The 27310-nt window shown below is 37.6% G+C and overlaps 1 protein-coding gene across 1 annotated transcript; it reads left to right on the plus strand.

The window, feature by feature from the left end:
• On the plus strand, nucleotides 1–26695 carry LOC140521734 (major histocompatibility complex class I-related gene protein-like). The gene is made up of 6 exons (XM_072637059.1): nucleotides 1–262; nucleotides 14751–15011; nucleotides 15897–16163; nucleotides 20076–20354; nucleotides 20551–20664; nucleotides 25366–26695. Exons 1-6 carry the CDS (start codon nucleotides 178–180, stop codon nucleotides 25431–25433), a joined length of 1074 nt encoding a protein of 357 aa, XP_072493160.1. The 5' UTR covers nucleotides 1–177; the 3' UTR covers nucleotides 25434–26695.
• The last annotated feature ends 615 nt before the right edge of the window (nucleotides 26696–27310 follow it).

A 27310-nucleotide genomic window follows, 5' to 3' on the forward strand; every position in this document is an offset into this window, starting at 1 on the left:
TCTGGCAGTGATAGGAGGGCAGGGTCTTGGCAGAGCCAATCTCAAAGCAAGGAAGGGCTTGGGTATAAAGGGGCTTCTTTTACTACATAGGAACCATTAGGTAGAGGGAGTTTAAGGACTGGTAGTTCTTCTAAGTGGGATGATTCTGATGACTCTAACAGGTACGTACAGAACAGCATGATGTGTTGGAGAAGGCAGAGAGAGTCATTCTCATCCTGGGTACTTATTCTGGTGCTGTTTGCTTTGAGGGAGATCCAGACAGGTGAGTCTGGGAAAGTTAGGGGAGGGAAATGGGAGAGTCCTGGGTTTGACATGGAAGGCTTGGTTTGATGTGAGAGACACAAACCATGACCTCATTGCCTGACATACTGTGGAGTAGACTGTATTTGTCATCAGCTCTCTTGGCATTACCAGTCTGACAGAAGAAACACTGATCATGACCTCAAGGAACTCCTAGTCTGATGGGGAGACAATATAGACAGAGAAAATGAACAGGAACAGATATGCAAGGATATAGGTTAGAGCATCTAGATAGGCCTATTACTTTGTTTCCTGGGGATAAAATTCAGACCCTAGTCAATCTTAGTCAATCAGAGAAATGTCTTGAAAGAAAGGCAAATTTTTTCTAAGACAGAGATTGTGCCTTTTGAGGAAACTTCTGAGTTTTTATGTATTTCTCAGCAAGAATCAACAGGGATCAATGAAGAACAGGAGCTCTAGTAGTCAGAACTGTGTAAATAATGGAGAAATGGGAGTTCACATCTTTCTTTTCATTTAATTAAATTAATTTATTTGTTTTTAGTTTTCAACATTAACTTCTGTAAGATTTTGAGTTCTAAATTTTCACTTCCTCCCTCCATTTCCCTCTCTCCAAGATGTCATGCAATCTGATATAGGTTATACATGCACAATCTTTTATACATACTTCCAATTAGACATGTTGTAAAGAAGAATGAGAACCAAAGGGAAAATCCATGGGAAAGTAGAAACAAAAAAAAAAATAGAATATTTCGATCTGCATTCAGACTCCATAGTTTGTTCTCTGAATGTGGGTAGTATTTTCCACCATGAGTCTTTTGGAATTATCTTGGATCACTGTACTGCTAAGAAGAGTTAAGTATATTAAAGTTGGTCTTTGCACATTATAACTGTTACTGTGTACAATGCTCTTCTGGTTCTGCTCACTTCATTCAGTTCATGTAAGTTTTTTCAAGTTTATTTGAAGTCCACCTGCTCATAATTTCTTTTTTTTTAATTTTTTTAAATTTTTATTTATTTAACTTTTAACATTCATTGAAACAAAATTTTGGGTTCCAAATTTTCTCCCCTTTTGTCCCCTCCCCCGCACCCCAAAACACTGAGCATTCTAATTGTCCCTATCACCAATCTGCTCTCTCTTCTATCATCCCTCTCTGCCCTTGTCTCCATCTTCTCTTTTGTCCTGTAGGGCCAGATAACTTTCTATACCCCTTTACCTGTATCTCTTGTTTCCTAGTGGCATGAACAGTACTCGACAGTTGTTCCTAAAACTTTGAGTTCCAACTTCTTTACCTCCCTCCCTCCCCACCCTTTCCCTTTGGAAGGCAAGCAATTCAATATAGGCCAAATCTGTGTAGTTTTGCAAGTGACTTCCATAATAGTTGTGTTGTATAAGACTAATCATATTTCCCTCCATCCTATCCTGTCCCCCATTACTTCTATTCTCTTTTGATCCTATCGCTCCCCATGAGTGTTGACCTCAAATTTCTCCCTCCTCCCCACTCCCTTCCATCATCCCCCCCACCCTGCTTATCCCCTTATCCCCCACTTTCCTGTATTGTAAGATAGGTTATCATACCAAAATGAGTGTGCATTTTATTCCTTCCTTTAGTGGAATGTGATGAAAGTAAACTTCATCTTTTTCTCTCACCTCCCCTCTTTATCCCTCCACTAATAAGTCTTATGCTTGCCTCTTTTATGAGAGATAATTTGCCCCATTCCATTTCTCCCTTTCTCCTTCCAATATATTTCTCTCTCACTGCTTGATTTCATTTTTTAAAGATATGATCCCATCCTCTTCAATTCACTCTGTGCACTCTGTCTCTATGTGTGTGTGAGTGTGTGCATGTGTGTGTGTGTAATCCCACCCAGTACCTAGATACTGAAAAGTTTCGGGAGTTACAAATATTGTCTTTCCATGTAGGAATGTAAACAGTTCAACTTTAGTAAGTCTCTTATGACTTCTCTTTGCTGTTCACCTTTTCATGCTTCTCTTCATTCTTGTGTTTGAAAGTCAAATTTTCTTTTCAGCTCTGGTCTTTTCATCAAGAATGCTTGAAAGTCCTCTATTTCACTGAAGGACCAATTTTTCCCCTGAAGTATTATACTCAGTTTTGCTGGGCAGGTGATTCTTGGTTTTAGTCCTAGTTCCTTTGACTTCTGGAATATCCTATTCCATGCCCTTCGATCCCTTAATGTAGAAGCTGCTAGATCTTGTGTTATCCTGATTATATTTCCACAATACTTGAATTGTTTCTTTCTAGCTGCTTGCAATATTTTCTCCTTGACCTGGGGACTCTGGAATTTGGCCACGATGTTCCTAGGAGTTTCTCTTTTTAGATCTCTTTCAGGCGGTGCTCTGTGGATTCCTTGAATATTTATTTTGCCCTCTGGTTCTAGAATCTCAGGGCAGTTTTCCTTGATAATTTCATGAAAGATGATGTCTAGGCTCTTTTTTTGATCATGGCTTTCAGGTAGTCCCATAATTTTTAAATTGTCTCTCGTGGATCTATTTTCCAGGTCAGTTGTTTTTCCAATGAGATATTTCACATTATCTTCCATTTTTTCATTCTTTTGGTTTTGTTTTGTGATTTCTTGGTTTCTCATAAAGTCATTAGCCTCCATCTGTTCCATTCTAATTTTGAAAGAACTCTTTTCTTTAGTGAGCTTTTGAACCTCCATTTCCATTTGGCTAATTCTGCTTTTGAAAGCATTCTTCTCCTCATTGGCTTTTTGAAGCTCTTTTGCCAATTGAGTTAGCCTATTTTTCAAGGTGTTATTTTCTTCAGCATTTTTTTGGGTCTCCTTTAGAAGGGTGCTGACCTGCTGGTCATGCTTTACCTGCATGTCTCTCATTTCTCTTCCCAGCTTTTCCTCCACCTCTCTAACTTGATTTTCAAAATCCTTTTTGAGCTCTTCCATGGCCTGAGCCCATTGAGTGGGCTGGGATACAGAAGCCTTGACTTCTTTGTCTTTCCCTGATGGTAAGCGTTGTTCTTCCTCATCAGAAAGGAAGGGAGGAAATACCTGTTCACCAAGAAAGTAACCTTCTATAGTCTTATTTCTTCTCCCTTTTCTGGGCATTTTCCCAGCCAGTGACTTGACTTCTGGATATTCTCTTCTCATCCACCTCACCTCCAGATCTGCCCAGACAGCCCTTGGGGTCTGAGATTCAAATGCTACTTCCCAGCCTCAGGGCTTCGGCAGGGGTGGGGCTGTTATTCAGTGTGAGATTAAGTTCAGGTGCTCAGGTGGGGACAGGGCCGCCTCACGGGGTTCAGTTCCCTCAGGGGGTTTATGCAGAGACCTTCAACAATGGATCCAGGTTCCTGCCTGCTTGGAGAGCCCTGGTCTGCAGCTGCCTCCGCTGCTGCCTCCCAAGGGGGCCTGAGTTATGGGGGCACCCCACTCCCCTCTAGACCCACTAAAGAGACCCTCTCCCTGACCCCCATCACCTGTGGGTGGAGGGACCCGCGCAGCCGCTGGAGATTCTGTCACCAAAGCCCGCTTGGACCTGCTACTCTCGGTGCTGCGGCCGTGGCAGGGCTGGGCTGGACTCTGGGTCTGCAGCATGAAGGACCTTTGCGAGAGGTTTGTAGGGCTCTCTGGAACAGAAATCTCCTTGGCTCCACCGTTCTGTGGCCTCTGCTGCTCCAGAATTCGCTGGGAGTTCTTTTTTACAGATATTCTATGGGCTGTGGGTTCGGAGCTGGTGTATGTGCATCTATCTACTCCGCCGTCTTGGCTCCGCCCCTCCATAATTTTTATAGATCAATAGTATTCCATTACATTCATCTGCCACAACTTGTTTGGTCATTCTCCAGTTGCTGGAAATGCTCTCAATTTCCAATTCTTTGTCACCACAAAAAGAGCTGCTATAAATATTTTTGTACTTGTTGGTCCTTTCCCCATTTTTTTTGATCTTTTTGGGATATAGCCCTAGAAGTGGTATTGCTGGGTCAAAGGGTATGCACAGTTTTATAGCCCTTTGACTATAGTTTCTAATTGCTCTCCAGAATGGTTGGATCAGTTCACAACTCCACTAACAATGCATTAGCGTTCCAGTTTCCTCACATCTTCTCCAACATTTGTCATTTTCCTGTTTTGTCATGTTAGCCAATCTGATAGATGTGATGTGGAATCTCAGAGTTGTTTTAATTTGTATTTCTCTATTTGATGGTAATTTATAGCATTTTTGTATGACTATAGATAGCTTTAATTTCTTCATCTGAAAAGTGCCTGTTCATATCCTTTGACCATTTATCAATTGGGCAATGATTTGTATTTTTAAAAATTTGACTCAGTTCTCTATATACTTTAGAAATGAGGTCTGTATTGGAGACACTGGTGATAAAAATTGTTTCCTAGCTTTCTGCTTTCCTTCTAATCTTGATGGCATTGACTTGTGTGTGTAAAATCTTTTTAATTTAATGTAAATCAAAATTATCCACTTTACATTTCATAATGTTCTCTATCTCTTGTTTGATCACAAATTCTTCCCTTCTCCATAGATCTGACAGGTGAATTATTCCTTGCTCTCCCAATTTGCTTTATAGTGTCAGCCTTTATATCTAAATTTGTACCCATTTTGACTTTGTTTTGGTATGCAGTGTAAGATGTTGGTCTATGAAGGGTTTCTGTCATACTTTTTTCCAGTCTTCCTAGCAGTTTTTGTTAAATAATGAGTTCTTATCCCAGAAGCTGAAGTCTTTGGGTTTATCAAGCAATAGATCACTATAGTCATCGATTACTGTGTCTTGCGTTTCTAACCTATTCCATTGATCCACCACTCTGTTTCTTAGTACCAAGTAATTTTGATGATTACTGCTTTGTAATACAGTTATAGATCTGGTATGACAAGGACACTTTCTTGCATTTCTTTATTTCTTTTTTTGAGGTGGAGGGGAGACAATCAGAGTTAAGTGACTTGCCCAAGTTCACACAGCTAGTAAACGTCAAGTGTCTGAGTTTGGATTTGAACTCAGGTCCTCCTGACTCCAGCACCAGCACTCTATTCTCTGCACCACCTAACTGCCCCCTTGTATTTCTTTTCATTAATTTCCATGATATTCTGGACCTTTTGTTCCAGATAAATTTTGTAATTATTTTTCTAGCTCTATAATACAATTTTTGATCACTTGATTAGTATGGCACTGAATAAGTAAATTAATTTAGGGAGAATTGTCATTTTTGTTATATTAGCTTGGTCTACCTATAAGTCACGGATGTTTTCCCACTTATTTAGATCTGACTTTATTTGCGTGAGAAGTATTTTGTAATTGTGTTTGTATAGTTCCTGGGTTTGTCTTGGCAGGTAGACTCCCAAGTATTTTATATTGTTTAAAGCTATTTTAAATGGATTTTCTCTTTTTGTCTCTTGCTGTTGGACTTTGTTAGTAATATATAGAAATGCTGATGATTTATGTGAATTTATTTCATATCATGCAACTTTGCTAAATTTGTTTATTATTTCAAGTAGCATTTTACTTGATTTTCTAAAATTCTCTAAGTATATCATCTTGTCATCTGCAAACAGTGATAACTCTGTTTCTTCTTGCCTATGCTAATTTCTTCAATATTTTTCTTCTCTTTTTGCTAAAGCTAACATTTCTAGTGCTATATTGAACAACAATGGTGATAATGGACATCCTTGTTTCACCCCATATCTTACTGGAAATGATTTTAGTTTATTCGCATTACATATAATGCTTGCTGTTGGTTTTAGGTAGATGCTACTTATCATTTTAACGAAGACTCCATTTACTCCTATGTTCTCTATTGTTTCTAATAGGAATGGGTGTTGTATTTTGTCAAAAGCTTTTTCTGAATCTATTGAGATAAATCATATGGTTTCTGTTAGCTTTGTTGTTGATATGATCAATTATATTGACAGTTTTCCTAATATTGAACTAGTCCTGCATTCCTGGTCTTTTTGCTAATGTTTTTTTTTTTTTAATTGCATCTATGTTTGTTGATCTATAATTTTCTTTTTCTGTTTCACTCTTCCCATTTTAGGTATCAGCACCCTGTTTGTATCATGGAAAGAATTTGGTAGGATTCCTTCTTTGCCTGTTTTTCAAATAGTTCATATAGTATTAGAATTAATTGTTCTTTAAATATTTGGTAGAGTGCACTTGTGAATCCATCTGTCCTTGGAGATTTTTTTCTTAGGGAGTTCATTGATGGCTTATTCAATTTCTTTTTGTGAAATGGGGTTATTTAAGGATTTTATTTCCTCTTCTGTTAATCTGGGCAATTCATATTTTTGTAAGTATTCATCCATTTCACCAAGACTGTGAGATTTATTGCCATAAATTTCAGCAATATGGCTCCTAGTTATTGTTTTAATTTCCTCTTTATTGTTTGTGAATTCACTTTTTTCATTTTTGATACTGGTAATTTGGTTTTCTTCTTTTTTAAAAAAATAAAATTAATCATAGGTTTATCTATTCTGTTGTTTTTTTCATAAAACCAGCTCTTAGTTTTATTTATTAGTTAAATAGTTTCCTTAATTTCAATTCTATTCATCTCTTTTTTTGATTTTTAGAATTTCTAATTTTTTATTTAGTTGGGGAAATTTTAATTTGTCCTTTTACTACTTTCTTTAGTTGCATGCCCAATTCATTAACCTCTCCTTTCTCCATTTTATTCATATAAGAATTTAGAGATATAAAATTTCCCCTAAGAACTGCTTAATCTGCATCCCATAATTTTTGGTATGCTGTGTCATTATTGTCATTCACTTGAATGAAGTTATTGATTGTTTCTGATTTGTTGTTTGGCCCACCCATTTTTAGAATTAAATTATTTAACTTCCAATTAATCTTTAGTCTATCTTTCCATGGTCCTTTATTACATGTAATTTTTATTTTACCATGATCTGAAAAAGATGAGTTTAATATTTCTGCCTTTCGGTATTTGATTGTGAAGTTTTAATCCCCTGGTACATGGTCAATTTTTGTTTAAGTTTCATGTATCACTGAGGAAAAGGTACATTCCTTTCTAACTCTGTTCAATTTTCTCCAGAAGTCTACCATATCTAACTTTTCTAGAATTCTATTCACCTCCTTAATTTCTTTCTTGTTTATTTTGTGGTTAGATTAATCTTGTTATGAGAGAGGAGGTTGAGGTCCCTCAGTAGTATCACTTTGCTGTCTATTTCTTCCAGTAACTCAGTTAACTTCTCCTCCAAGTATCAGGATGTTATACCATTTGGTGCATATATTTTTAGTGATGATATTACTTCATTGTCTATGGTACCTTTTAGCAGTATGTAGTCTCTTTCCTTATCTCCCTTAATTCCATCTACTTTTGATTTTGTTTTGTCTGAGATTAGGATTGCTATCCCTGCTTTTTATTTTTATTTCAGTTGAAGCATAATATATTTTGCTCCAGTTTTTACCTTTACTCTGTGTATTTCTGCTTCAAATGTGTTTCTTGTAAACAACATATTGTTGGATTATGATTTTTAAACCACTCTGCTAACTTCTTCCATTTTATGAGAGTTCATACCATTCACATTCGCAATTATGATTACTGTGTCTTTTCATCCTATTTCCCCTCCTCTTTAAGCTTTTCTTTCTTCTTTTTCCCTTTCACTCCTCACAAGAGTTTTGCTTCTGACCACTGCTTCCCTCAATCTGCCATCCCTTCTGTCAGACCCCATCCCTTTTCTTTCCCCATTTCCTTCCTACTTTCTATAGGGTAAGATAGATTTCTATGCCTAAGTAAGTGTGTTTGTTATTCCCTCTTTGAGCCAAATCTAATGAGAGTAAGGTTCCCTTCTTTTTCTCTGTTGTAATAGGTCTTTGTGCCTCTTCAAGTGATGCAGTTTATCTTCTTCTGTCTCCTCCTTTCATCTTACTATGTAGGGATGCAGTTAACTCTTATTGAATAACATGGTTTTTTCTTTCCTGTTTACCTTTTAATGCCTCTCTTGAGTCCTGTATTTGAAGATCAAATTTTCTGTTGCACTCTGGTCTTTTCATCAAGAAGGTTTGTAAGTCCCTTATTTCATTGAATGTCCATCCTTCCCCTGAAAGAGTATGTTCAATTTTTCTGAATAGTTCATCCTTGGTTGTAATTTAGAAGTTGCAAGTTTCTGAATAATCCTGACTGCAATTCCACAATATTTAAATTGCTTCTTTCTGGCTGCTTGCAGTATTTTTTCCTTGACTTGATAATCATGGAATTTGTTTACAATATTCTTTAGTGTCTTCATTTTGGGATCTTTTTCAGGACTTGATCAGTAGCTTCTTTCAATGATTATTTTACCATATTGTTCTAGGAATTCAGAGAAGTTTTCTTTGATAATTTCTTGAAAGATGCTGTTCAGGTTCTTTTTTTTGATCATGGCTTTCAGGTAGACCAATAATTCTTAATGGTCTCTCCAGGATATATTTTCCAAGATAGTTCATTGTCTAATGAGTTATTTTAGATTTTCTTCTATTTTTTCATTTCATTCTTTTCATTTACATTTTCATTCTTTTTCTTAGAATGATTCTTGCTGTCTCACAGTCATTAGTTTCCACTTGCCCAATTCTAATTTTTAATGAATGGTTTTCTTCAGTTAATTTTTGTACCTTCTTTTCTATTTGCCCATTTCTACTTTTTATGGAGTTCTTCTCTTCAACGGATTTTTGTACCTCCTTTTCCATTCGGCCTGTTGTATTTTTTAAGGAATTGTTTTCTTCAGTCAATTTTTTTCCTTCCTTTTCTAAGCTGTTGACTCTCTCTTGCAAACCTTTCATTTCTTTTCCCAATTTTTCTTCTACTTTTCTTATTTGCCTTTTAAAATCCTTCTTGAGCTCTTCCAAGAAGGATTTTTGAGCTTGGGACCAATTCATAATTGACTTTCGGTTTTTGGATGTGGGTATATTGACAATGTTGCCCTTTTTTGAGCTTATGTTTTGATCTTCCCTGTTACCATAATAATTTTCTGTGGTCAGTGTTCTTTTCTGCTTCTTGTTTACTGGCCTTTAAAGTTCAACTCTCCTGCTGGATCTCAGGGGGCACTGTCTCAATCTTCTTGTGCTGGAGGCCAGGAGCTTGGTCACTGGCTTTGTGTGGTAGGGCCTCAAGTGCTAACAGGTGGGGGCTCTAAAGTTCTGGCAGCTTATCTGGTATGGATCTGGGGTCCTAGTAATGTCTAGTGTGTCTGGAAAGTTCTGAGGCCAGTTGGGGTTTTTCTGTATTTTCCTGGGTCTGTGCTGAAACATTTGGAGCTCCAGCTGATGGAGGACACCTATTCACCTGGAACTGCTGTGAAGCTCCTGGAGATCTGCTGCTGGAGTATGCCTACCTGCTCAGGGCTTCACCATGAACATAAGGAAGTCCAGCTTCTGCAAGACACTTACCCACCCAGAGCTGCACTGAATTGCAGGACACCTGCTCACCTGGGACTGTGCCTGCTTGTGTGGTGGTTCTCTGAGCCAATTCCCCTGAATATCCTAAGGTTTGTTGTGGTCCTGGTTTTGGGTTTGCCTGCTTCATCACCCTGGGGTTCAGGATCTCCCACTGATTTGCTGAGGTGGGGCTTGCCACAGGTTTGCTGGAACACTTGCTGTCCTGAAAAGCACTCCCTTTTTACCTTGGTGAAATGGACTTTTCTTGCTGATCCTCCAAATTTTCTGGGGCTAAGAGAATGTTCTACCCCAAATTTCTGCTGCCTCTACTGTTCCAGGATTTTTTCTGCGGTGCTATTTCCTGTTTTTTTAAGAGGTCAGAAAGGGAGAGTGATAGTGACTTACTGCTTACTTCACCATCTTGGCTCTTTAAAGTTTACGTATCTTTTTAAAAAAATGTGCTTAAATTTCAAAGATCTCCTGAGATGGACTTGACTCATGCCAATGGAAGAAGGGCAGGATAGGAGCTGTTCAGGCTGTCATACCTGAAGAGGGGAGGAGGAAGGACCAAAGCAACCTCTTAGACAGCCTGAACAAATAGATTCAGAGGGGGAAAATGAGGCTATACTAATGTACCAACTTGAGGAGTGAGTCTAATCTTACAACATTGTCTGTATGTATGCAAGTACACTTGAAAAAAATTATGGATATTCTTTATGAAAGACAACATGGAGTAATGGATAGTGACTTGGCCTGTGAGTCAAGAAAACCTGGTTTTCAGTGCCCCCTTTAATGTATACTAGCTTTGTGACTCTGGGAAGTCATTGAACCTTCAGTGTCCCAGGGAACTCTCTGATAGTAAAATGCATAGCAGGTATATATCTGCATTAGAGAGTTATCTTTTTAAAAATTAGTTTCTTTTTTATTAATGGAATAATTATAATAAAAAAGATGATTGCACATGAAATTGTGAATCTGTTGTGCACAACTTGCTATTCCTTTTAAATATATAATACATTTTCATGTAAATTTCTTTCCCCCCCTTTTTTCATTTAACCCCATTCTAGAGGTTGTTGCCATTAAACACAAATCTGTACATATGTGTAAAATCACTTTATATATACTTCTTTTTATCATTTCATTTCTCTGGATGCAGATAGCATCTTCCTTCATATGTCCTGTGTAGTTAATTTGGATATTTAAAAGAGTCAAAATGACATTTGTTCAAAGCATTCTTAAAACAGCTTTGCTGGTACCGTATACAGCATTCCTTTGGTTCTGCCCATGTCACTCTTCGTTACTTTATGCAAATCTTTCCATGTTTTTCTAAGATCATCAAGTTCATCATTTCTTATAATACAAAAGTATTTCTTCACAAATACATAGCAAATATGTAATTTGTTTAGAATCACCCCATAATCAGCCCCAACCTTTCTTTCAAACTACCATACTAATGATGACAATTTTAGAATACTGATTAGATTTTCATATACAAGAAGTAAACAGTCTGACCTTCATGATTTATAATAGTCTTGAAAGTTTTCTTTATATTTCTTCTGAACCTTTTATATAGATTTTTCCATTGAGTTTTGATCTTTTTGTCGCAAATATCTGAAAGTCTTTTAGTTCATCAAATTTTATTTATTTTTCATTCAGTATTATACTCAACTTTGCTGTGTCAGTACTTCTTGGTTACACCCCTAGCTTTTTTGTTCTTTGAAATATAATCTTCCACGACCTTTTAGTGTAGTAGTTTCTAGGTATTATGAAATCTTGACTATATATATGCAGGATTTAAATATTTTTTTCTTGTTGCTTACAATATTTTCTCCTTAACCTGAGAGTTTTGAAACTTATGACATTCCTGTAAGTTTTCCTCCTGGGATCTTTTTCAGGTGATGAATGAAAGACTTTTTTTCTACTTCTAGTTGACCCTCTTGTTCTAGAAAGTTAGGGTAATTTTCCTTAGTAATTTCTTTTAATATTGTATTCAGATTCTTTTATTATCATAACTTTCAGATAGTCCAATAATTCTATTGTTTCTCCTTGATCTGTTCTCCAGATCATTTGTTTTTCTTATGTATTGTTTCAGATTTTCTTCTATTATTTCTAGCTTTATTATTTCTTGGTTTCTTATAATGTCATTCAGTTCCTCTTGCCCAATTCTAGTTTTTAAGGAGTTATTTTCTTCCTTACAATTTTTGGACCACTTTTTCCAATTGGTTAACTATCTCAATAGTTTTCTTGGATTGTTTTTATTTTTTCTAATCTTTCCTCAATCTCTCTTACTTGATTTGATCCCTTTTTACATTTTTCCAAGAACTCTTTTTGGGCTTGTGACCATTTGATGTTACCCTTTTGGGCAGGAGTGGATTTTTTAAAATCTCGCTATTTTCCTCTGACTAGGAACTTGGATCTTCTTTTATGCCATTGTAGCTACCAATGCTTAGGTTCTTTTCTCCTTTGCTAACTCATTTTTATTTTTGTTTTGTTTTTAGCAACTTATTATTGCAATCAGGTTTTAATCCCAAGTTCTGAGTAGTGGTACCCCAGGACTCATTTCCTCCTTACTGTTTCTGAATTGCGTCACTTGGATCAACCTCAGGCAATCCTCTCCTCCTCTAATCCACAGTTTGGGCCCCCAGCCACAGTGGAAAATGTTCTTGCTCTTTGTGGCACAGGTTTTGCACTCATCTGGCATGTGACCACTAGTTCTTGCTCACAGCCACAGCCCAGAATCGTTTCTGATCATTACCACTAGATCTGACTTCTGAAAATAGTGGGTCTTTCAATCTCTCCCCATTCAGCCACTTGCTATTCCTTAGATGAAAGTTCGTGAGGTGAAAGTTCTTGAAGTGACATTTCTTGTGGTCTAATCTCCTTTCTGAAGCTGTGGGTCGATTCTGCTGCCTGGAAGTGTTTACACTTCTCTCAATCTAAATCTCAGCCCCTGGTGGCCCTCTTCTTTCAGAGATTTTCTCTGCCTTAGAAGGACAAATGCTTTATCCATTTATTTTTGTTGCTCTACACCCATTTTGTGGTGGTGTTCTATCTGTTTGTGGAGGAAATTTGGAGACCTAGAAATTTGTGACCTGTTCCATCATCTTCCCAGAATGATCCCCAGGAGCTATCTTACTGGTATTTCTAGGATAATGAAATCACAGGTATGGTTGCTGTTTTTTTTTTTTTAAAAAACTTCATTTACCTCGGTCTAAAATTGTATTGAGTAAGCCACTACTTTTTGACACAAAGATGTCTCTAATGTTTAACCACAGTGGACCTAAGTAGGAAGTAGTTTATTGGGTCTCAGACAAGCCAGGAAAAAGCTGGGGTGGGGCAGATTTTTGTTGAGATGCATGAATCCTAGAGAAAGTGATTTCTAGGTACCACCAGCTAATCCTTGTTGGGGCTGTCCAGTCCCTGATGACTAGAAATGAGACATTCTTTAAAAGGCAGTGAAAAGTAAAGGGCATTCCCACCTATCTCAATGATGCAGTATATTAATTAATGTGCATTTATTTCCCTTGGTGACCACATCAGCTCACATGGATGCAATGATCATCTCTATGCTGATTCTCAGATTATTCATCAAGCCATTATCCTTCTCCTGATCTCTAGGAGTTCATCTCCAAAAGTATCTTGTACAACTCAAACTGGACATCCAAAAGTCTTCTTAACTCAACGTGTCCAAAACTAAAATCATTTTCCCCCCCACAAGCTCCCCTTTCCAAATATCCCTACTATTATTGAATGCATCACCACCTGAGGAGTCACTCAGGCTTACAAAGTATCATCTTCAACAACTCCTCAAGACTGTTGTCAAGTCCTGTTGAATTTTACCATTATAACTCTTGTACATGGCCCTTTCTCTGCTTTGACATTACCTCCCCCATCCAGTGGAGGCCCTTATCATCTCACACCTGGCCTATTGAATGTTGCTCCCTCTGCTTCAAGTCTCTTCCCACTCTAGTTCATCTTCTCCACTCAGCTACCAAATTAATCTTTCTAAAGCACGAATCTAACCATGTTACTCCCTTAGCCAATAAACTCTATTGGCTCCCCAGCACCTCTAGGTGGATATTGATCCTTGATTAATATTTGAGACCTGTGATAGGTCTTGATTAAAAAGTTAGCTATATGTATATTCCTTTTATGGAATGCCTTCCTGGAAAGAGTTTGGCATTCCCCACTTCATGGATGTACGACAGTGCTTACCTTGGTCCCACTTCCTGAAAGCCAGATGTATTATATTCCACACTTCTCCCAAGGACTGGTATCTAGGCTCTCTGATATTGGCTCCAGCCTCCACCAATAATGTTCCCTCAATTGTAGGAGGGAATTTTTATGTTCCAGTTTCCCTTAACCACTTAACACTCATTAGTTTTTACAAAGAAATATCTACTTTAATGTCCTAATGAATAGGCAAACATGCTCCTCAACATGGGGAGCAGATTTCTCCCTTACACTGCTTCATATTCTAGGTTGAAGAAGGGGATTAAATTCTTAGCTTAACTCAATTCCTTTATAGCACAGTCCCAAGTTCCATATCCAAAGCTGCACTTGGACTATAGTCCCAAATACCCTGACTTCTCAGAGATTCCATTCTGGGACTGGCTAGATGTCAATCCAACCTAGAATCTTGCCTTTTAGGTCATCATGGATTGTTTCAGAGTCTGGTAGGTAAGAATCCTAGCTCTTGTATCTGAAACAGAGAGGACCTAAAAAAATAGAAACTGTAAGACCTTTTTTTTCAGGGTCATGGGGCCTAAAAGAAGAAAGGAGGGCTTTCACCAGATTAGTTCATTGTGTCCATACTTTGGGTGAACCTTCACCATCTCTGGATGCTAAGCAACAAAGTGTGCAGCAAGGATGGCAAGACTATCCCAGTCTGGTAGTTTGAACAACACAGCCTATTCTAGCTACACATTCCATCAAAGCAGGCTTTTCTAATTCATGTGATGAGGAAATGCAGGTTATCTTCTTCTAGACACAAGGTACTTTCATGTGATCTGAGCATTCTCCAAAGCCTGATTGCATATGTTTATGATGAAAAGTGATAGTAGGAAGTGAATGGGTGTGACCAGATTCTAAAATTTTGAGGCACCCTTCTATCTGATGACTCTTTTACTTCTTTCCCATTCTATGCAGCTCACCACAAGCATGAAATGAAATTCACTATAGTGGTTAACTCCCAAGTTCTCTTGGACCACATTGCTGTTGCCCTCATTGATGATATTTTCTGGGGTTCCTATGACAAATCAAACCATCAGTTTTCAGTGAAGGCAGCCTGGATCTCTGAAGCCTTGGGGATGAACTTAACTGAGGAGATACAACATTTGGTCCTGGACCATGAGAGAGGTTACCAGTTCTTCATCCATCACTTGACAACAAATGACACCAATACTGAGAGTGAGTCAGTCCAACACATCCCTTACCCCATACCTCCCCTCATTCTAACTCATTTCCTATCAACCACACCTGGTGAACCAATCCCAAGGAACCTTTTCCATTAAAATGACACTAAAGAGGCTCAAACCACTGTTGCTTCCTTCTGTAGGGAAAGGGATGTGAAGGATTCAGTCCCAGACTTAGGGTTTACTGGACCACATGAACTTCCCAAGATATCAAATCCTCCACTGAAATCAGTTCAGAGGGACTTCCACTACACCCTCAGAGTTTTCATATTTTATTCCTTCTCAAGTTTCTTTTATAATTATGTTGGAACTCAAGGTACTGAACTTTTTAACCTTACTTGTCCCTTGAATTCAGTGACCAATCTCACTTGATGGTTGGCTCCCTGTAAGTCTTTTTCTTCATCCCCCTCTTCCTCTTCTTCCTCTTTTTCTTCTACCTCCACCTTTTCTTCTTCCTCCCCACATACTCCTAATTTGTAGTTGCTTTTTCCCTCTCTATCTCCCATCGCTACTCATTCTAAACCACAGAAATGTGCTTATTCTAGGATCTATATATAACAGAAAAGATCACAGATGAATTCAGAAAGAAAAGAGTAGGAAAAGATAAGTAGGAGTGTATATAAAAGATTGAATTGTACTTGACTTCCAATCCTCTCTGTCCTTTAATATCTCCTCTTCTCTTTGCTAGGAATCTTTCTGGGCTTAGAGAATCAGGCTCCCTCATGGACACCAGGATATTTCTACTCTACATATAGGTCATCCCTAAAGTTCACAAAACAAATTCATTTTCCCTCTGGGACTTCAACAGAGTTTCTCCACATTAATTTCTCCATACCCAATTTTCTTCTGGACTATCTCATGTTTTTTTCCTTCCCCTCAGGGAATCACACACTGCAGATTCGTTTTGATTGTGAATTAGATGGAGGTATCCAGTTGAGCAGCCTTGCAAAGTATGGCTTGGATGGAGAAGATTTGATCGAGATAGAAGGGCTAGATGGACAGTGGGTGGTCCTGAACCCAAGGGCTCATAACTTCAAATACATTGCAGAAAGTCCTTTCTGGACCAAAGTGAGAAAATATTACAATAAGAGATATTGTGTTGAAGTTATGCAAAGGATCCTTGGGAAATCAAGTATGAAAGAGAATGGTGAGTATATTTCCCCATCCTTTACAAAGTCATATCTTCCATCTTATTGTGAAGTGCTGGAATATTTGAATTAGGAGGTAGAAGACCTAGGATGCATCTCTCTCTAACGATATAAGAAAATATATTGTAGAGAAATATGGGGAATTATCTTTAATCATTTATTCAGATGATGAAAGTTCTACTCTGATGCCTCAGTATGGTATGGAGCTTACTATAAGTTCTTTAAGGCAGTGTTCCCACTCAAATTTTTTTTGTATAAGGATTACCGTTTACTTTGGTTTTGTGAACTTGCATATTCCACAGATTGTAGTTGTGCTGTTATCAGGAAGACCTTCGTTGGAAAAATATTCAAATACTCAAATGTATCTGTAGTCCTCTCCATATGTATTTCACCTCCAAAGATGCAGATCATGTTTTTTCCACCATTGCAAGCCTGAGCAATTCTTGTCTCCATCTTTTCATAAATTTGCCACAGGAAGTCTGTGCCATGTGCTATGGCACTTCCTTGATTTTACTTTTTTAAATAAATATTTGAATTGTTAATTAACATCAGTATATTTTCAGAGAACTGAAAAGTTTTGGCCTTAGGGGATAATATGACATCTGTTTTACTTGGCTTTCTCTCATTTCTTAATTAGAGTTTTATTTTTAATGAAAAGAAATACATTTCTTTCTCTCCCATTTCTTGCCAAAGTTGGGGAAAAAAGAAAAGCAAATTCTTTGTAGCAAATACTCATATTCAAGTCAAACAAATTCTCCTATTGGCCATGTTAAAAAAGTAGTCTTATCTTCACCCTGAATTCATGCTTTTTTTTTTATCAGGATGTGGGTATCATGCTTTATCATCAGTTCTGCAGATCAATAAATTATTCTCCCAATTTTGTTCTTTTCATTCTTTTTCAGCTTTTAAGTGTTCATTCAAAAGTGCTTATTTTTATAAAGCTGATGTTACAGTGTAAATTGTTCTAGTGGTTTTGCTTACTTTACTTTTCATCAGTACACACAAGTGTTTCTGTAGTTCTGAAAGCATGTGTTTCCTCATTCCTTTCAGTACAATAATATTCTACCACATTCATATATAACATTTTGTTCAGCCACTCCCCAGTTGATGAGTATCTCTTCAGTTTCCACCTTTTGGTCACTACTAAAGGAGCTGCCATAAGTATTTTTGTACATGTAATACCCCTTTCTTCTTTCCTTATCTTCTATGGGTGTAGGACCAGGGATGTTATAGTTGTGTCAAAGGGCATGCCCTCTTTTGTAATCTTTTTTGTGTGTAATTACTAATTCCTTTCCAGAATGGTTGTATTCATCTACAGGTGCACCAACCATTTCACCACAGTCCCTCCGACATTTGCAGTTTCTTTGTAATGCTTGCCAATCACATAGGTGTGAGGTACAATCTCAGAATTGCTGCAATTTGCTTTTCACTCATTATTAAGTTTTTGAAATTTTCTTTATGTGGCTGTAGATAAACTGTTTTTCTTCCTTTGACAACTGCCTTACGTAATTTAGCAACTAGCAACGGGTTCTTATTGTTATCAAATTGAGTCAATTCCATTTATATCTTGGAAATGAGGTCTCTAATAAAAAATTGTTGTGAACATTTTCATTCTTTCTTTCTCCTGACGTTGAGGGTTTACACATGGAGGACTCTGACAAGCCATCTATGACTTCTCCCTCTTTCCATGAACTAGACCATCATCTTTTCCCTTCATATATTTTCCTGATGTCATTCTTTATTTTCATTGTTCTTTGAATGGTATGAAGTCATTAGTGCTTGTGAATGGATATTATCTTTCTTGAAAACACCATTACATCTATGTGAAAAGTCATATACGTTTGTGAGATATTGTTTATTGTGTCTGCAGAAAATATCTGTAGTGTGAAGAACATAGCATTGAATCCCAGATCCATTGTCAAGTTTCTTTGGTACTTAGATTCTTCATCTACAAAATGTGGGTCTAAAGTCCCTTCCAGTTTTACATTGATCATGGATTTAGTCTAGTCCTCTCACTTTACAGCCAAGGAAATCAAGTACCAGAGATGTTAAGGGACTTGATTAAACTCATAAGGGAAGTAAAGACCAGGTCAAGGATTTTTCACGAATTCCCAGTTGAGCTCTTACTGCTGCATCACGTGGCTTCATGGTGTTATGACTTGAGCCACTGTAGGAAATCATGGAATAGAATAAAACCCATAGAGGAGGTTTCTTGGTGCCTTTGTCCCACAGGGGATGAACTGGTGATATAATATAGTAGCAGAGATGCTCAAGTTCTTACTTGTCCTACCAAGCAGGGGCAGCTTGAAACATAAACCTGAGGACATATTTTGGGTTTCTTGGGAATGATTGAACCTAGGTAAGCTCTGATAGAATAATTATTAGGTTACTGTGAGGATTGGGTCCCAGAATATTGTGAAGATAATGTTGTACCTAAAATTCAATGGTAACTCTAAGGTTATGGCTGCTAGATTGGGCACTGAGGTGGTGCCATGGAGAGCACTGGACCTGGAGTCAGGAAGAGTTTATATCCATTCTCAGAGACTTACAAGCCCACATGGCTCAGGGCAAATCACTTGAATTTTGCCTTATTTTCTTCACCTGTAAAATGGGCATAATAGTACCTTTCAGCATTGTTGTGGGGCTCAGATAAGATAATATATGTAAAGTGTTTAGCACAGTGCCTGACACATAGAAAACCCTATATAAATGTTAGCTATTTTTATTGTTAATACCATTAACTTTGTTATTACATAACCATTGTTATGTAATTGAAGTATTGAAATATTAAAGAAGGTTGTGGTCTGAACATCTCATAACATTAGCAGTGTATCACCACTTGTAGTTAGTTTAGTTGTCTCCTGCTTGGATAGAAATAGAGCATCACAGAATTTGCAAGCTGATAAGAATATTACTTGTACGTTAAAAATTCTGTATTCTAATATATGCCCAATGCACATTCCTTTACAACACCTGAAGTGATGAGACATATTAGATGTGGACTGAGACATATGTGTTTGTGTATGTATTGTATGTGTGTGTTTGTATACAGCCACTGAGGGAATTTGTTTTTCCTGGCTACTTATGCTTGCTATAAGAAATTTGTTTTTATTTTCTAATAGGACATATGGGAGAGAGACATAAAATAGATCTCTTAATTGAAAAAAGAGAGGTAGGGTGCTGCAGATGTGAATTCTTGCAGGCATTTGTAGATGAGGTCACTGTTTTACTGAAGTGTTTTGTTTGGTTAGAACAGACCTGTCACAGAATGGGAGTAATCCATAAATTTCTATCATGCAAAACCAAAAAAAAAATCAATAAAACATTAAAATATGGATATGCATGTAAAAATAAAATAAACAGAAGTTAAACTTTCAAAAACAATAATTTCATAACACCTATAAAAGAAAATAACTGCATCTTTAAGCCAACAAAGAAGTAAAGTTGCTGTTGATTATCTTGGTTACATAATGTGACAAAATAAATTGTCATGATATGCTAAAGCACTTTGCTTTATTAACATGATGTGGAAATGTTAGAAAATAAAAAGCTAATGTGAAAAAGAAAATAAACGTGAGAAGTGGTGTGACATCTTTGTCTGAGGACTTTAATGAGCGGGAACTCCCTCCTCCCCAGGCATTCCATTCCAGGTTTTACTAGCTCATCTTCATAAACAACCATAACATAACATAAATAGCTAAAAACATAAGCAAAAATGGGTTCATTCTGTGCACAAAGCAGGGCATTATAGAGTAGGGGTGGCATAGAGAGGCAACTGATACTACAGGAGGAAGGAAAGGGTTGAGAGTTGGGAAATAAGGGTTAAAGGAGGCAGCAAGGATGAGGGGACCAATGAAACCTAATTCACTTTGGGCATAATTTCTTGCTTGTCTCTTGTCTTCTGCCTTCAGTACCACCTAAGGTGTACGTGTCCCGCCAAGATTTCCCTAATGGCACTATCAGATTCTATTGTACAGCCACAGGCTTCTACCCACCATCCATCCTGCTACAGTGGAAGAAGGGTATTGATGATGCTGTATGGGGGAAAGAGAGCTCCAGTGGTACCCTGCCTAATTCTGATGACACCTTCTATGTCCGAATCTCCCTGGAAATTCCACTAGGAGACACAGGGACAGGTTATGCTTGTGTGGTAGATCACAGTCAGTTGGAGACACCGACTGTGTACCCTGGTGAGTGTCTCAGCCAAGCTATTTGGACACATCCCCTGAAAGCCAAACCATGGGATTGTGTTAATTACTGCCCACATTCATCCCTGCCTGGGAAAGGACTCAAGGGAAAGGCCCCCCTGGATATTCTCCCCGTTGCACCATGGAGAAATTGATTTCCCTCAATTTCCTTAATTTGCTGGCTCTTCTCTTTCTGTAGTCCCTGAGAAGCCCTCCAAGAGGAATTTGTGGTCTATTGCCCTGAGCATCCTAGCAGCCATTGTGATGATTAGCTGTTTTGTGGTCTTCACCAAATGGAAGAGGAAAAAGGCAGGTGTGTATTGTTAGGTGGGAAGGAAAGGGATGGGAAGGAGAGAACACAAAAAAATAAAACAAGGTATTATCCTGGGGTTGATGTTAATAATTAAGTAGTTTGGGAAAAGATCCCAGAAACCCCAGAATCTCAGAATAGGAAAGCACCTTGAACTATATCTAATCCAAACCTTACGAGAACATAAGGTCTCCATCCATCATTCTCAGAAAATGATAATATGTCCTTAGATTGAAGACTTCAAGTGATGTGGAAGTCACAGCCTTAAAAAATATTTTTACTGATATATTTATTTATTGGAAAGGAAGCATGGCTTAGTGGACAGAAATGGGGGCATGTCCAACTTCTGACACAAATTGGTTGTTTGTTCCTGGTCAAATCATTTAACCTCTCCACACCTTAGGCATCTCTCTAGTACTCCATATTTCAGAGAAGATGCTAACTTCCTTTGGTAGAGAGAGTTTTCTTACCTCTGTTTAACAGTGTCTGACACATAGCAAGCCTTTAATAAAAGCACTTTGTAGAAAAACAGCTATGGTCATTCCTTCACCAGTAAATCGCAAACACAGACCCTATATCTATATTTTGGTTGTATTTCAACCACATTTCCCACTTTATCCATCCTCTATTTTTTCATAAAATCCATCCTTTTAAATAATAAATTAAAAAGGAAGAAATGGGGGTGTGTGATGGTTCATCAAACGTAACCAACATCCAAAGTAACCAGCTAACCAACCAAAAGTTACAAAGAATGACCAAAATCACTACTTCCTGACTTTTGGACAGTTTTTGGACTTTTGGATGTTCAGATTATTAAGGTTTTTTTCATATATGGAGGCAGAATTTTTCTCTCTTTTTCTTCCATTCATTACTCCTATTTCTTCTGGCCTCAAGTAGAATAATTTTAAATTCTCATTTGCATAGAAGCAATTCAGAAACTTAGATGGTGATCATAACTCAGTTTCCTTTGAATTATTCTAATTTGAAGTAGCTCCTAGTCCTCTTGTCATTTTGGCCACTTGGTTCTGGATATGCTTCTGTTTCTTTTCTTTCCTAAAATAGCATCCCCAGAGAACACAACAGTCCAGCTGTGCTCTTTCCAGGACAGAGTTCAACAAGGTTACTGCTGCCCTCATTCACCATGTTGTATCTCTGTTCCTACATACTAAGGTACCTTTAGCTTTCTGGCTGCCATGTCACATTCTTGACTCTCATGGATTTTAATCTGCACTAAAGTCATCAGTTTGTTTTTGCACAAACAATTTTCTAACTATAAGCCCCAACCTCACTATAGGACTTTACATTCATCTCTTTTAAGTTAAATTCACTGACTTTTATCTGTGACATTGTCATATTATTGACACTGTATCATTGACACTGACATTTTTCTTTCCTGTTGCTCACTTTATGGATCCTAACTATTCTCTCTAGTATGTTAATTACCCCTCCTAGTTTTCTTTCATCTTTCAGATATGGTGAATATTCTATCTATGACTTCATGCAAGTCATTGATTGAAATACTTAGCAGAAAAGAGTTATGGATAGTTTTCCATACCACTGCAGACATGTCCCATCACATCTTTCCACTGCTCCACCAATCATCAGACTTTTTGTCCAGGTTTTCTTTTTTTAATTGATTTATTTGTTTTCAGTTTTAAACAATCACTTCTATAAGTCTTAAATTTTCTCTCCCTCCTTACCTCTTCCCTCCCTGAGACAGCATGAAATCTTATATGGGTTCTACACATACATTTTATTAAAACACATTTTAACATTAGTCATATTGCATAGAAGAATTAAAATGAATAGGAGAAACCATGAGAAAAACCAAACCAAACCAAAACATAACACAGGTGAAAAATAGTCTGCTTCATTCTGTGTTCCAATTCCATAGTTCTTTCTCTGCATGTGGCCATTTTGCCTTAAGAGTCCTTTGGGAATGTTTTAGGTCCTTGCATTGTGAAGGGCTAAGTCTGTCAGAAACAATCCTCACACACTGTGGCTGTTACTGTGTACAGTGTTCTCCTGGTTCTGCTCATTTCACTCAGCATCAGTTCATATAAGTCCTTCCAGACCTCTCTGAAGTCCTCCTGTTCATCCTTTCTTATAGCTCAATAATATTCCATTACATTAATATTCCACAACTTATTCAGCCATTCCCCAATTGATGGGCATGTCCTCTATTTCCAGTTCTTGGCCACCACAAAGACAGGTGCTATAGGGTCCTGGCTTTCTTCTTGCCTTGAAAGAGACCATGGTAGTCTTTGTTAAATGTGTTGTGAAATCTAGGTCTATGCCATTTCTCCAACTGACAATGATCCTGTCATTAAATGGAAATAAAGTTCACCTGGAATGACCAGTTTTCCTCAAACCCATGCTGGTTTCTCAGTGGTCTCTTACAGTGTCTCCAGCTCTCTTAGGATACAAAAAGAAATTTCTCTGGACCAGGTGATGTGTATTAAGTGAGTGCAGTCTCAGCCTCTCTTTACTGTCTTTGCTTTCATCTCTGTATTAGTCATGATTGTTTTTATCAAAAGTTATCATTTATAGAAAAACAGAAGCAAGGTATGAGTTACACAACAGTATCTTATCTGTCATTAGTTAACATCCCAGGTACCACAACTGTTGGCCCTGTCCATTTCTTGTTCCTCATCCCTCCACCATTGCCTTAGAAATGCCACTCTTATTGTTGTACTTGGCATAGATCACTAGTTTCAGTTTTTTAAATAAATTTCTCTGCTCCTGTCATTCTTTTTAAAAAAACATTGGGCCTGGAATCAGGAAGACTTGAATACAAATCTATCCTCAGACACTAGTTATTTGAGCGACTCAGGGAAAGTCACTTAGCCTCTATTTGCCTCAGTTTCCTCAATTGCAAAATGGGAATAATAGCAACATCTTCTATGTGGGATTGTTGTGAGGATCCTTCAAGATAATGGCTGTCAAATGCTTAGCACAGTGCCTGGCATGCAGTAGGTACTATATAAATGCTTATTCCCCTCTTCCCACTTAACTGCTCCCAGCTTCAGTTTCCTGAATTTTCACATGAGCAAAATAATCCACTAACTACTGAATAATCCTTATCTTTCCCTTCTCCACTTGATCAAGGAGGGCAAAAATGTTTTATACCTGCAGTTGTATAAATGTTACCAGAGAATTTTAAATTGAAAAGAATGTAGAGAGACCAAGCTGGGTCTGTATAGCTATGAATGCACATGCCATTAAAATGTACAAGGAAAAGGAGGCAAAGGAAGAGGAAGAGGAAGCAGTACAAGCAGCAGCAAATAGCTCATCTGAAAAAGACTGGAGAATTTTGGTGAACTGGAAATCTCAGATGGATTCAATATGGCACCCAAAATTCAAATAAGACATTAGGTTGTAATAAAAGAGGCATGGAAACTTAGCTGGTGGGGGAGACATCGTGATGAAGTTGGTTTTCCCCAGGGTGAGGCTTAGCCATTGCAAGGCAACTGTGATGACCCCTCCCAGTTCTCCACATGTCTAGAAACTTAACTACACAATTTTTTGGTAATTTTTTTTTGCCCTCTCTCTGTGTGTTTGAGAAAAAATAAAGTAAAAATCAGTCAAAGGGGAATAGTTTCCAAGAATAAGAAGGTAATCATCCTAGCCTCCATTAGGTTCCACCAGGAATCTTCTATTTGGTTCTGTGAACATTCCAGGAGGGACAAAAGATATGAATTTATAGTAGGAGGATGGGTTGAAGGAGCCCTTTATGTTTAACCTGAAGGACTCACAGCATGAGTGGGTGAATCAAGGAGATGGAAGGAACATGATAGATGTCTTCAGGAGTTATCATATAGAAAAGAGAGGGGAAAAGAAAGGGAATGTACATTTATTATATACCTACTATGCTCCAGACATATTGATAAGCCACTTTACAAATATTATCTCAATTTATCCTGACCACATCACTGTGAGGGTGAAGTAGGCACTATTATGATCCTCATTTGATAGTTAAGGAAACTGAGGCAGGCAGAGGTTAAATGATTTGCCTAATGTTACACAGCTAATAAGTATCTGAGGTTGGCTTTGAACTTAGGTCTTCCTCATTTTAAGCCCACTGCTTGAAATCCACTGAGTCACCAGGTACATCAAGAAGAAAGAGAGAAAACAGACTTCCTCTGTAGTACTAGGAACAATAGGTAGAGGCTTCAAAGAGACAAATTTAGGCATGATATAAGACAAAATTTTCCAATAATTAGAACTGTCTTTAGTGATAAGGAGAGCCCTGGGAGGCAGTGAGTTGGCTCCTTCCATGAGAGGTCTTCAAGCATAAGCTGTCATGCCAGTTATGGAGGAAACCTTTGTTCATGTATGAATGGAGCTAGATGGCTGCTGAGGTCCCTTCACACTCTGAAAACCTGTGAATCTGTGACCACACATGGTTCCTGAGAATCAGGCAATCTTCGGTGACTTTCATTTTGTGATTTATGCATGAAATGAGAATAGGTTACAGAGGACAGTCATGCCAAAGGAGCATGAACTGAGGTGGTACAGACACAAGGTTACTGAGCAAGGCAAAGCCCTTGGGAAAGTTACTAGAGAGAAGGTAGACGATGTTTTGTAAACCAATTTCTGAACCTTGGTTTCATTCCCTTATTTTACCTCTTCCATTAAGGTGGGAAAGAAGAAATGGACATTGGGATCATGGAATGAACTTAATCTACGAATCTTTTTTCACAGGGACAACTTCACAAACTCAACTGGAAGGACATTTTCCTTCTGCTACTTCTACTATTCCTCTTCAGTGAATGATCATCAGCCTACAAGCCTGACACTAAACCTGGTACCATCTTCCCTGGAAGCTGTCATATATTTGTCAGAGGGGTCATTTGTTGCACACTTAGCCATAATCCTAACTCTTTCTCTAACTGGCCTACATAGAAGACATGCCTGGGATGGGGCATCCAATGAACCTCCTTTAAACATGAGACACACTGCACAAAGTTCAACTCAGCTTCCTTTGACAATTGGAAGAATGAGGCTCAGGTCACAAATAGTTGAGTTTAAGTGATGGAGAATGTTGAGAAAAATCAAATGCCTGAGTGTATGGAGAGTGAGACGTTCAGAAGTGAAAATATAGATATATTTGCATGTATTTGAAGGAGCTTAGTTCTTTCATGCAAGAAGAAATCAGGAAGATTTTATTCCTCTCCTTCACTGTAAGCAAATAGTTCAAAATGTTATTTCTGAGAAGTCTCCAGACAAGATCAGACATTGTCTTTTCTGGAAGCCCTTGTGAGAGGAAAAGTCATTGATTACAAGTCCTTTTACTTCCTGAGTCTCTCCCAGAAGGATGGATTCTCCTCTCTTTGTGGTGGGTCTGGATATTCTTTTAAATAGATTTGTATTGATTTAAAAAATTTTACATTGTCTATTTTTCTCCCTTTATCACTCCTCCTCTTCTTCCCACTTTTCAGAGATCCTTCCCTCACAATAAAGTATTTTTTTAAGGAAAAAAAATAAAGGGGAAGAAGAGAAGGGAAATTTCAGCAAAACTGAGCAGCACATTGAATAAAAGTCTAACAGTATATGCAAAGTTTCCAACTCATGGACACCCTGACTTCTGCAAATGAGCTGGGAAGCTATTTCCTATTTCTTGAGAGGCACCCATGTTCTTTTTAATTTTGAAATATTCAATCCCCCCCAATTTTGTAAATTTTGCCTTCCATTTTTATGTCATGTAAGTCTTTCTTTCTAGATTTGTTTCTTGACTGGATAGATTGTACCATTTTGTTTTTCTTTCCATGTACATTGTAGTGGTCTTCATATAAATTGTTCTTCTGGCTCTGTTTACTACACTTTGCATCAGAATATCCTACATTTCTCTGTACTCATCACGTTCACTATTTATTGCAGCAAAGTATAATTTCTTCATGTCCATGTGCCACAGTTTGCTCAGTTGGTCACTGTTTGATGAGTTACTTTCTTTCCAGTTTTTTGTTAACTACAAAAAAGTGTTGCTAAGAATATTTTAGAATGCGGAGAGCTTTTATTTTTGTTAATAAACTCCTTGATTCATAACAGTTAATCTCTGGGTCTAAGGATCTGGGCATTTTAGTCAACTGATTTGCACAATTCCAAAGTGCTTTCCAGTACAGTTGTACTAATTCACAGGCTCACCAACAATGCACTTGTGTGCTTGTCTCTCCTTAGTGCCTCTAACATTGTTTTTTTTTCCATCCCTTTTTAATTTATTGTGTGTTAGGTCACATCTCAGGGTTTTTTTTGGTATAAATTTCACTAGATGGAATAATTTCATTTTTGCAGAAGCTTTAAAATTTTCTTCAATACTCTTAATCACTTTTCTTATCTGTCATTTTGAAATTCACTTGTCTCCTTATGAATTTAGATTGTAAGTCATTTGGAGCATTTTAGTTTGATGTGGATATTGCCTTATCAGTTATGTTTGTTTAAGCATAATGCAATTTCCTTGTCTAGCATTGATTATGCTGCACAATTTTATTTTTGTTTTGTCTGATAGCCTGATATACTTTTTGATTTTTCCTGATGCATAGTATGTTTTTCCCAGCCTTTCATGTCTTTGTCTCTCAGATATATTTCCAAAAAGCACCAGATTGTGCAGTTTTATTTGTCATGGTAGTTCTCTGCTTCCCATGAAGTTTGG

This window comes from Notamacropus eugenii, chromosome 1, assembly GCF_028372415.1.
Source record: "Notamacropus eugenii isolate mMacEug1 chromosome 1, mMacEug1.pri_v2, whole genome shotgun sequence".
Lineage (NCBI taxonomy): Eukaryota > Metazoa > Chordata > Mammalia > Diprotodontia > Macropodidae > Notamacropus > Notamacropus eugenii.